Raw genomic sequence first — 11,613 nt, 5'->3', positions numbered from 1 at the left:
CTGTCCAGAAGGGCCACCCGACCTTCCACCGCAATCGATGCCCTCACCTAAGCCCCCAAGCGTTGAGTCGCTTCCACTCCGGTCTATACATCCAGATTCGACAGCGACTGGAAGCCCCCTGGAGCCTCTGCAACCCACACGAGGAAAACGGAAACGCGAATGCAAAGACGAGAAACTGGACAAGCGACCGCAGGATTGTTCGCAAGGGGTGGCGGAGTTGCCTCCATCCAAGGACCTTCTCAATTGGGAGAATCTGGAAAAGCTCAATAGCGAGACAGCATCGGAGATATGTGAGTGGATGGCAGAAGAAAAGGAAACAGTCTCGCGACGATCGAGCACGGCAGAGATGAACCAGGATACAGCGTCCGTGTCCTCGCAGAAAACATCTCTCTCGCTTTGCAATTACCGCCTGAATTCACTGGACCGTGCTAGAATAGTCTTTCAGCACCGATGTATTCCAGAACACCTCGAGCACAGAGTCAACGCCATCGTCCAGCCTAAGCTCGATAAAGAAAGGGAGAAACTCGTTTTCGCGATTGCAGATGACCTGTGCAATGACTTTCCTGACGTCCTGGAGGTCGCGAGTGGAGAAGATGATTGCGCCGAATTGATATATCAGGCACTGGAAGCAATGAATCGCCAGCTGTTCGGCAAAGCTTTTGCCTTTCGAAGGAAAGCAGGTCCTGTAGACTTTGCGTACCAGCACTATCGTTCTGCTAACTTGAGCTTAGAGTGGGACCCCTGCCCTGAAACCTATGGTTCAACGAAAATCCTACCGCTCCGGTGCTCCGCACAAGTCTCTCAACGACATGGGCTTTTCCGATGACCGCCCGAACAAGCGGCGGCAGGCAGAGACGTCTTACGTTTCGCCAGGGAGTGCCGAGATAACCATGCCGCCACCGCCGTCACCTCCGCCAATGCTTGACAATAACTGTGTCAAGAACGCTCGCCCGGACATTACGATAGGATTTCTCCACGCCGTCGTCGCCAAGAAATTGGTGTCGTTGGGCGCCAACAAGCTGGACGCTGAGGAGATATTGAAGGACCTGCAGTACGAACAGGAGCTTTTGTCCAGTCCCACCCTTCCCGCACTCCATATACGCTTTCCATCCATGGTCGTGGAAGGGAAGTCGTACGCGACTGGCAAGAGCATGTACGAGGCAGAGAACCAGGCCGCTGGGTCCGGAAGCTGCATGCTCGTCATGCAGGGCCGGCTCGCCGAGCTCACGGCACGTCGCTCGCCAGGAACCGACCAAGGCAAGAAGGACCCTCTCGCCTCCTCCATCACCCATGAAGGCCCCATCCTCCTGCTCTGGCTACATTATACCACGTCGCTGGAAAACGCCTGCTTCTACAACTTGCACGTCCTGAGCGTTTGTCACGCGACGATCCGGTCCACGACCAGGGAGTTCTTTAGAGCATTGGCGGGGGTCATGGGCTGGGCCAGCACCGAGCTTTTGGACGACGTCGCCGCGCAATTGGTGTTGATTTGGAAATCTACACAGACACAGAAGAAGCAGACTGTGTAATTCGCTTGAGGCTATGCCCCTTACACCTCGGGGCAGCGTAGACCTATGATAGTCAGGCCGGTTTTCGATCCGGGAAAAGAGGGTTTGTACAGCCGGACTAGATCTTTGTGTTTGTGTGTGGCGCCGACGTGGACAGGATCCTCGTACAATATATATAGATATCGAAATAGATATGTCTGTGTTTTGGAGGGATGAAGCAGTAGAAATGACCTTAAAAAAAACCAAAAGAATCACGCACGAGTTGACTACCTCGATCTCCGGTGCTCCATCTCACCACCACCACCACCACCACCACCACCAATGTATCCCCTTTTGTGCAACGACAAAGTGGGCTGGCTGTTCATCCCGGCATCATCAATCATCATCACCGGCATCCAACATCCCCCGTCCCGTCTCGGCCCATCCCATCCCATCCTATCCCATCTAGTCACCTCCTTCCCCCTCCCCTTCCTTGACGGCATAGACGCTCGCCTCGCCTTTGGCCATGTAATCGAACGACTCCTCGCTGGTCGTGGTGGCTGGCGGACTGGGCGTCTCGTCACCATTTCCGTGTCCTCCGGCTCCGGCTTTCCTGTCATCTCCTAGATGAGTCGCGCGCAGTTCTTGGCCCGCGCGACCGTAAGCGGCGTCACCATCGTCATCGTCATCGCCATCGCCTGCAGCGGCTCGCTGTCTCCCTTCCCACAGGATGCCGTCGCCAAAGCCCCAGCCGAGGCCCTTCTTGGTCCGGCGGACTTCTGACTCCACCAGCCTCAATCCAGAGTGTGCCGTCCCGTGCGATCCAGTTGGGGTTGTTGTCGTCGTCGTACCCGTCTTCGTCTTCAGGGGCAGATACCTCTGGTGCCACTCCCCCAAGAACATGCCCTCGGGGTCGCTGTCGTCGCGGACCTGCATGAACGCACGCATGTCGCTGCCGTACGCCGCGTCGATGTACTCGCCGGCCGTGTCGGAGAAGTTCTTGGCCCAGTGCGGCTTCCCGCCGAGCTCTTTCATGAGATACTCAAAGGCTTCGTAGTACGTGGCGTGGCAGGGCGGGTCGCGGCCGTAGGGCCGGTATAACGTGGCATTCAGGTATAGCGTCGGTCCGTCGGGGACGGTGGGGTCGAGGTACGCGCGCACCCCGGAACGGTTGGGCGTCTCCTGGCCCGTGTGCGTGACGCGCACCTCGACGGGACAATGCACCCAGACTCCCTTGCTGGAGACCGGGATGCGCGCGGTGGCGTCGTCGTGGTTGATCCACGCCGCGAGCCGCGTGATCGCCTCGGGGCCCTTGTCCAGTGGCAAGGCCCACTCGTTCACGAATTGAGAGTAGAGACAGTCCATGAGCAGGCCCTCGCGGGCGGGCTGCACCGCAGACATGACGAAGTTGCCCGGCTTGAAGCCGTATTGCATGCCGAAGACGAACCATTCGATCCACGGCAAGATACGCGGGAAGGTGTTGGACAACCAGAGCAGATTGTGGTAGACATAGTAGCCGAACATACCTCCATAGAAAGTGGTGTTTGGAGGACGAGTCGGGGCGTCAGTCCGCGAGCCGCGCCAGATCACGGCGCGTTGGAGGTAAGGTAGCCACCACACCCGGGTGAATTCGTCCTTGGTCCAGAGGTCAGAGTTCCACGAGTCCAGAACGGAGCTCAGGGTGTGGAGGGACTGGGACCAGGAGATTTTGAAGTCCGGCACGGCCTGGATCGTGATCTCGACGATGATGCCCAGCGCGCCCAGCGAGAGGAGGCCGGCTCGGAAGAGTTCAGGGTTTTTGGCGGCCGAACACGTGACGAACTGCGAATTGGAGAGAAGGATCGTCAGCGAAGTTATCGACTCGGAGATCAGGCCGTGCTTGAGACTCGAGCCGTGCGTGCCGGTCGAGATGACCCCCGCGACCGACTGGACGTCGATGGATCCCAAATTGGGCAGGGTATAACCGTGCTTGGCCAACTCCACGTTCAGATCATGCAGGGATATGCCGGCCTGGATGCGATAGAGGCCAGGAGTCCCGTCGACGTCCTTCTCCAAGACTTGATTGAGCTTGTCGAGGTTGACCAGCCAAGACGAGGTGCATGTCAGGTCGGACGGCGAGTGTCCGAACCCCGTCACGCAAACCCGTCTTCGACATCGTCGCGCTAAAGTGACGACTTTTTGCAGCTCGGGGATTGTCGCGGGCTGAAAATACAGCTCCGGGCGCGAGAAGAACGTCTGCGCCCAGGTGTGATGGAGATAACGAGCTCTGGGGTTGAAGGGGATCGAGTCATCGAGCCGAGACAACTCGCGCTGCAGTTTGGGGTCCAGGTTCAGAGTGGCGGTGGGACCCTGAGAGAGGACAGAGGTGTTGGGTTTCGTCTGAGGGAGATTCGAAGCCGCCCAATCCATGACTGTCAGCACAAGGCGACACGAAGACTTCTGAGCAGTCAGGGACAAGCTGACCAGGTACTGACTGATGCCTGCATCCGAGGTCGGTTTGACGGAGGCGGGCAGAAGGAAAGAAATGGTGCCAAGGAGCCTCGGAATGATCCAGACCCCGATGGTGCTGATGACGAGCGCGGTTACCTAAGCACGCTCCGATTGGCTGACAATTGACGACAATGGCTTCAGTTATACAACTGATACGACTCATACACTCATACGGGCAGTTCAATATCCCTAAATTGGTGTATCAAAGCACATATTCTTCCAGATGGAAACTGGCCCACCCCTCCTTCTTTTTGTGACACCTTGGCCAAGGTTTGCCGAAACCCCTCCATCGTCCAAATGGCCAAATACACATGCACGCCCATGAGCCCAAACCATATTCGTCCGAGTGATCGTCTGCAAAATCCCTGCACAAATCCCAATCATCAGTCCACCGTCATCCCTTTCACAGCGTGATCCCTAATTCCTGTATCACTTCTTCAACCCGTACACACAGTTGGTCGTCTGGAGAAGCTGATCTTTCAGACCTCCATTTTCGGAAGACTGATTTGATGTTTTCAGGAGGATCACCCATCACCACGTAACATGCAGGCAACAGCGGTCTGTCCTGAACCGAGGGAGATAGAACTGCAATCTCCTGAGCGACCTGTACCGCCGTCACAAACTCGGCAGGTTTTTTGGCAGACGCACCGACGAGGCTAACAAACACAATAGACGTCAGCATGACTTTCAATCCGGCGCAAAAGTACAGCTGAACTTACACGTAGAGCTCCCCATAGGTGTCCAGAATGTGGATATGGTTGGCATCGAGGTCTTTCTGAGTGAAGGGGGCAATCTCGTCCACCAAGGCTCTGACCGCTTGTTTCGGGGGCGATGCCGCCCTCAAGCCCCAGAAACCGCCAGACGATTTGGGGCGATCGTGCTCGACACGGTATAATTTGGGTGCATGACCGTGGAATTGGCTCGTCTGTTTGCGTGTTCGAGGAGCCACTCGCTTGCTCGGACGCGAGGGGAAGGCTTCCCAGAAGCTGGCGGGCTCTTCTCCTTCTGAGACTTCTTCAATCTCACCGGTGAGCCCCATGTCCATCCCAATCAATCTCGCACATCCCACATCTTCTGGGTTGCTGTCATTTCCCTTCCAGAGATAGAGCTTCCCAAACTTCGCAGATATCAAAAAGGGGAGTCCAGAAGAGAGGTTATCGGCAGATAGCTCGACCTCGTCAAAAGCCACATGACCAAGGTGTCGTCTGCCACACAGCATATACAAGGCTGCTGACTTACTCTTCCGAACTATGACAATCCCTCCAAGCGCTTGGAAGAACTCGGAACTCTCTTTACCTTGCTTTACTACCTCAAGCTTGGCGTTGTTATCGCGAGCAATCTTTCTGCAGAACAGTTGAGCATCCTCTACCGCAGCTTCGGGCACCTCGTCACCACACCAGAGATATACTTCGGCACATTTTGAGCCGCCAGATGATTCCATTGAATGCACACACAGATACATACAGTCTTCGAAGAGTATGTGTTCTTGTTGGGGAGGCATGGCTGTTCTCTTTCCGTCGCCGGACACTTCCCATATCTGTTTGCCGAGAGTCTTGGGCTTGCCCGAGGTATTCTTCTGAGACGACAAGAATGCCTGGGTGTCAAATTCCGCCTTTTCTCTGGCTTGCGGTAAGACACCAAAAAAGCGTTCAAATTGGGGCCTCAGCAAGCGACCAGACTTCGTGGGTGACGCAGGACCTCTGAAGGACGCCAATTTTCTCGTTGAAGCTTCCGGTTCTGGTGGTGGCGTCAACTCGGGCGTGGCCGCTGGCTTTTTGGAAGCAGACGAGAACTGTAATCCAAGCCCGGTAGCTCTAGAAGAAGCCAGTGAGGACGGCTTGACAGAATTATCCACTTCCAGCTTTGGTTCCTTGGGCGTGTTGATCTTGAATTTATTAGGTGTGAGAGGTGAGTTGACTGCGAGTGGAGGCGAAAGAGGTGCGCTCTTCCTTAGATTCTCGAATTGGGGAGGAGGCGATACAACTTGTGCACGATCGGCCAATACTTCGAATTTCTTCGGCGTAGAAGGCTTTGCTTGAGGCGGCTGATTGGCACGTTTTGGTGGCAATGCAGGGTTTGAAGCCTTTTTCAACTCCGCAGATTTATCGGCCTCGGCGGGAGCAGGTTCGTCCGGAACATGGGTGACCATCCCAGGGTTGGATACTTTTCTCAGCTCCGCCGACTTGCTGGCCACAGCTGGTTTGGATTTTGGATTGGAGTCTGACTCTAATATAGCCCTCGGCTTGGCGGTACTCGACTCCCTGACAACATTTTCCGCTGCTCTGCGCTTTCCAATTTCCAACTTTGGCTGCGATGCTGACTCCTCGACAGAGACACTTGGCTTATTCTCCTCAACTTCCGGTATGAGTTTGCCGGAGGTCGGCCTCGATTCGAACAGCCGCGAAGGAACAGAAGTTTTGTTGTCAGAAATGTTGGCTGTACCAGTGCCAAATTTCGACATGGGCTTCTCAATAGTACTTGCTACGGTCTCCTTTGACGATGGTCCGCTCTTTGGCGCTCTCCTCTTCGGACCCTTAGCCCGAGCCTTGGTCATATGGGTTAGCTCTGAATTTTGGTCATTCGCATTCTCCCGGGACGACAGAGTATCTCGGACTTGTATCGCGCCTCCGCCATTGGATGACGGTTCACCCAAGGGTTTAGGGCTACCACTTCGGGATAAGACGCCAGCAAGTGCAGGATTGAGACGAGCTGCAAGTTTGCTGTTTTCGGGTGCTCTCATCTTGAACGCCGACTCTGTCGCAGGAGGGGCTGCAACCAAAGATGTGTCTGTTTTTGGCCGGTTATTGCCGCTGGTGGTTTGAGGCGCTCCTTTGGTTGGCAGAATAGTCGTCGAGACGGATTCAGTCTTCTCGGGTTTAATCGCAGGCGCCTTCTGTACCGAGATCGGTGCTTGTTGGGTGAGCGTCGAGTCATCCTGCTTGTCAGGGACTGGCTTAGAGGAATAACTCTGGGGTTTCAACGCTGAGACCGCAGGCTTGATAGGCAAATCGACAGCTTTCTTGACTTCGATCTTCTCACTCGACGGGCCAGTTTTGTGCAATGTCATGCGTCTTGCCAGCGCCTCGGGAACAGCCTGAGCAGGCTTTTCAAGTGGACTGGGTGCGTCTGGACGTTTTCCGATCACACTACCCCCAGTCTTCATGGCCTCCTTCTTCTGCAGAATGCTTTCTTTGAATTCATCAACCCGCTTAGTCTTCTGTGGTCCACCCGTGGTATTTAATCCTGCCTTGCCTCTGGTGATGTTGTCTTTCAAGAGATCCGGGGCAACGTAATTCTGGGTTTGCGTCCTCTTCAGTTTTCCGAAGACGGCCCTGAATTCGGGTTCTGCGTCGCTATTGCTCGCTGGCGCTGCTTGACGCGACTTTAAAGTGGCTCTGAAATCGGTTTTTGGAGGAGTCTGTGGTTTAGGCTTCAGCATCGGCGGTTTAGGATCGGGAGAGGCGTTTGCCTGCAATGCCTCAACCGAAACTTCCCTGTCTTCGTTTGATGCTACCGTTGCAGCCTCGGGCTTATTGTCCAAAGTTGTTCCGTGTAAGATTGGCGTGACATTCCTCTTAGAAGGAACAGCAGGTTTCTCTTCCCTTTTTCCACTCCTGGGTTGCTCCGTATCCGACGCAGGTATGTCCCGAGGTTGTGACGACTCTGCTTCAACGCCTTTGGCCGAGTTTACCTCATCCGCCGCCACCGATGATAAGCCTTTCTGAGGTTCAGGCTCACTTATAATGGCCGAGTCCTTGAGAGAAGGCGAAATGAGAGGCTTAGGCCCTACAGTGGGCTTCGCCTGCACATTACCCACAGCTTCGGATGACCGCTGCTGCTGCTCTTGCTTAGCACGCTGCATATTGAGCTTCCAAGCAGGTGTCTCAGATTTAGCTGGAGTAAATTTTGGCGAGTCCGGCTTGTTGAGCGCACTCTCCAGCCAACTGGCCTTGGTGGGACTCCAGCGGCGAGGATCCATGGTTTTGGACGGACTGCGAGACAAGAGCGTCTCAAGCGGTGGTGGTGGCGTGGTTGGGCGGTTCTGATGCTGCGCTTTGGAGGTTTCACGGCCGGCTTGACTGTTCTGCGTAATGGCGGGTTCTGAATTTGCTAAGGTATCGTCTTCTGCGCGGCTCAGTGGACGAGCCTTGCTTAGCGGAATTGGTTCAGTGCCATGACTCGAAACAGGCCTTGAGCTTGACAGCGGGGACGAATTGCCATCTCGCACACCTCTAACATCTCTCGAGGGACCACGGCTGTGTCCGGGACTGAAGCCTGACGCACTAGAAACATGGGGTGGGCGAGATGTGGCAACAGAATCGCCTCGCTTCAAGCCTGCATTCGCCTGTACACTCCATCGCTTGCTCACGCTATCTGATCTCTTCATCATAGCACTCTCAACGAAACCGCCCAAACCCTTGGTGGGTGAAGGAGGACGCCCAGCGGTTGACAAAATGCTCGATGTTCTTCCCAGGCCAGGTGTGTCCGCTGTGAGCGAGGTATTGAGGTCCAAGGGCTTGAAACTTGGAAGATCCAAAGCAGGAGGTTTCGATGGTGACAAAGATACCATGGAGAGCGGCCTCACTGATCTTGGCTCTTCCTGCTTTGACAACTGTTCCTGGTCGAGGGGCTGAGCAAAAGACGATTTTGGAGGGGACGGTGGGCGAGTTGCCTTCTCGGGATCTTCCCTCGAGCGGTCCACGGAAGCATTGGAGTCTTTTGACATGCCTGGGAGTCTCATACCCCGACCCGTAAATGACGGTGCTGTCTCTAAATCTGCCTCATTCTTGCGATATGCAGCTGAACCAACACCACGATCAGCAGTCTGTCGGAACCAAGACGGGTCTTTCGCTCCTAATGAAGCTGCAATATCTTTCCGCGACACGTCATCGGTATCCTTTGGCTGACCGGGATTCTGAGGCAGGGCTGAGTCGGGTATGGAGGCGACAGAGAGCGGCCGTGATCTTGAACCCACTCCCCTAGACGAAGGTCGCTGTTGCCACGATAATGTTCCGCTCCTAGAGAGTGCAGTGGCATTCATAGTCGAGCTGGGCGTGGAGGGTTTGTCGCTTGTTGGTGGAGGTGGGAGTGGTCGAGTGAAGTCCAAGGCGGTGGCTGCAACTCGCTCAGGCCTTGGAGACATCGAGTCGGCGCGGCCAAGTGTACGGGATTGGAGCGGAGGAGGGGTGAGGGCTACAGGAGGGTCAATCCCTTGTGTGGGTTTTCGAGGACTGTCCCCGACCAGACGTGAAGATGGTGTAGGGCCGGTTTTCGAGGGAGACAAAGACCGAGCGCGTTCTGTATGTGATCAGCCTCCCATTTGTATCTTGTGGTGTGAAACTCGACTAATTAATACCTGCTCTTCTCGCCTGTCTCTCTTTTCTCGCCTGCAACATTTCCTCCTCCATCCTCTTTGATCGCTCAGCCTCCTCCTGCCCCTGCTTTGAGCTTAGACTCGCAATCCGTGCAAGGAACTGGTCGACGGACTCGGAGCCATCATTGGACGCGTCCATTTTGACTGTTCGGCAAGCGATCGGGGTTTGAGTGGGTGTCCGGCAGTTCTAAAGGTGAAGATTATGTCGCACGCTGCATTGAGAATATTCGGCTAGGAACGAGTGGCCGCCAGCTAGAACGTGTGAAAGATAAGCGAGTGAAGGCAGAAAAGAACGGTGGTTTAAGCAAGCGACCGGCAAGGGATGGGGGGGAAGTAGTGGTACAGGCCGCACAGGATAATGGTGGATTGTATCAATTGTTGATGTTTGATGCGTGGTTGCGAGAGGCAAAGAGGAGCGGGACTTCGGGAACACGCGCCCAACACGTCTCCGCAGCCAAATCCAAAACCCACCCAACCGTTCGTGGATTATTTGTTTATCTTTTCCCCCTCTTTTTCTCCGGTGACCTTCGGACTCTTGTTCCTTGTCTCTTACTCGGATGTCGTTGTAGCTTGATGGGCCGACGATGAACTGGAGATCTTAAGATGTGGGAATGGAAAAGGGTCTAGGAAGCACCAAGTAGGGCTGATCCTGCGCCCTGTCGTGGTTGGCCTCTTTGGGCTGGCCGGCAAAAGACCAATTTACGGTCTGTGCTTTTTCTCCTGACCCGCAGCTAGGTTCCATGTGGCTTTTGCTTTGCCTGTTTCCGTCGGACACGCGTGGATGGCTCAAAAATATCTCCATAGCTCAACGGCGGCTTCGCTCATGATTCCAGATTTGTTCTAACCATAGCCAGCCGTTATCCAATACTCGGCGGGGTGTGTCAGTACAGGAACAGCCGATCCCGAGCATCTTGCACCACCCAGTCTAAGCCCTTCTCCAGATTCTCACCGGTCATCGCACTGCAAGGAATAACCACCCACCGATGAGTCAATATCCGTGGAAGGTCGAGAAGCTGCGTGACTTCCTCCTTGGTCATCCCACCTGCAACATCGGTCTTGTTCAGGAAGACCAACAGACTTGCTCCAGCTAGCCGCTTGTCCTTGTTAATGAGTGTAATCTCATGGCGAGGGCTGGCATACCTCTTCGAGCAGCAGACCTTTAAGCTCGTCCTTGCAATCATCCATCCGTAGCCGATCTGTCGCGTCCACGACCCAGATGAGTGCGTCAGTCTTCTCAAAATAGTTTCTCCAGTATGATCGTATAGTCTTCTGGCCTCCGACATCCCAGATATTGAGCTTGTAACTGCATGGACGTCCATTAGTGTCTCCGCTGCGCAAACTTGTGGAGCTAGCAGTACCCCTGGAAGTCGATAGTCTTGATGATGAATCCTAGCGTCGGACTGACAGTGTTGACGTCTTCATTCATGATCTTCTTGACTATGGTGGTCTTTCCGGCGTTGTCGAGTCCCCTAGAGCACGAGTTAGACTGTTGGATGCCATGCTTTGAGGAAGATCCCTGTACAGCATCAGGATACGCATCTCTTTGTCCTTCAGCCGAGCTTTGCGCAGTATGGAGAGCATGGCGATCAATTTCCTGCGCCCAGTCGTCGCCACTGGTTGTTGGACTGCGCTTTATTTGATTTCCATGCGACAATGTGGGTGTCTGTCGGCCGCAAACCTCATTGGGCGTGAAATCAATCAGGGGTGTAGACGCCTTGCAGTCAGCTAAACGCTGGTGATTGGACATGGTCCTGTTGCAAGTCCTCTTGTGACAGCCCGTTGCTGCAGTTCCTCTGTGTCTGTGTGGAGATATCCCGCCGCTTTACAAGGACTAGGCGACTACAGATTCAGGAGAGCGACTGTCTATTGGTTCAAGTAGTGACAACCTTCAAAAGAAGGCACCATGAAGCGGTCAAGCGGCAACCCCTCAAAATGCCATGTTGTTGTGATTGTTAGGCCTTCTCTTGAGTGACATAATGTTGGTCCGTCCTTGTCACCTTGAGCGGCCGTCGCCTGTTTCCCAGCCATGGCTGAGAGTCACTCGTCCTCGGCTAGTCCTCTTCCGCCCTGGACGTGTGGTGAAGGGCAGTCTAAGTGTTCATCTGCCGTACATCCACATGATGTGTCGGACTCTGCGGTTTCAAGTCACGAAGGCGTTGCAATATCTGCCCGCGGTCTTGATAAATCAGCCAGTAACACTCCTTTGTCACCAACGCTTCACTTCTGCTTCAATCTTTCACATCCTTCAGCAGGACAGATCAC

At 54.6% G+C, this 11,613-nt stretch overlaps 4 protein-coding genes across 4 annotated transcripts; 1 reads left to right on the top strand and 3 right to left on the bottom strand.

Annotated features, from left to right (window-relative positions):
* Positions 1–37: 37 nt before the first annotated feature.
* Positions 38–1,529, top strand: Z517_05087 (uncharacterized protein; the record flags this gene model as incomplete). Its single annotated transcript, XM_013430414.1, has 2 exons — positions 38–685; positions 732–1,529. The coding sequence occupies 2 exons, from the start codon at positions 38–40 to the stop codon at positions 1,527–1,529; spliced, it is 1,446 nt and encodes a 481-aa protein (XP_013285868.1).
* A 423-nt stretch (positions 1,530–1,952) lies between these two features.
* Positions 1,953–3,896, bottom strand: Z517_05086 (uncharacterized protein; the record flags this gene model as incomplete). Its single annotated transcript, XM_013430413.1, has 1 exon — positions 1,953–3,896. The coding sequence occupies one exon, from the start codon at positions 3,894–3,896 to the stop codon at positions 1,953–1,955; it is 1,944 nt and encodes a 647-aa protein (XP_013285867.1).
* Positions 3,897–4,380: 484 nt separating this feature from the next.
* On the bottom strand, positions 4,381–9,490 carry Z517_05085 (uncharacterized protein; the record flags this gene model as incomplete). Its single annotated transcript, XM_013430412.1, has 3 exons — positions 4,381–4,633; positions 4,697–9,275; positions 9,334–9,490. 3 exons carry the CDS (start codon positions 9,488–9,490, stop codon positions 4,381–4,383), a joined length of 4,989 nt encoding a protein of 1,662 aa, XP_013285866.1.
* A 742-nt stretch (positions 9,491–10,232) lies between these two features.
* Z517_05084 (uncharacterized protein) lies at positions 10,233–10,932 on the bottom strand (the record flags this gene model as incomplete). The annotated part of the gene is made up of 4 exons (XM_013430411.1): positions 10,233–10,445; positions 10,492–10,654; positions 10,710–10,820; positions 10,874–10,932. 4 exons carry the CDS (start codon positions 10,930–10,932, stop codon positions 10,233–10,235), a joined length of 546 nt encoding a protein of 181 aa, XP_013285865.1.
* Positions 10,933–11,613: the final 681 nt, after the last annotated feature.

Source organism: Fonsecaea pedrosoi (assembly GCF_000835455.1).
Source record: "Fonsecaea pedrosoi CBS 271.37 unplaced genomic scaffold supercont1.3, whole genome shotgun sequence".
Classification (NCBI taxonomy): Eukaryota; Fungi; Ascomycota; class Eurotiomycetes; order Chaetothyriales; family Herpotrichiellaceae; genus Fonsecaea; species Fonsecaea pedrosoi.
The sequence above is the reverse complement of the archived record's forward strand: the minus strand, read 5'-3'. Positions and strand labels throughout refer to the sequence as shown.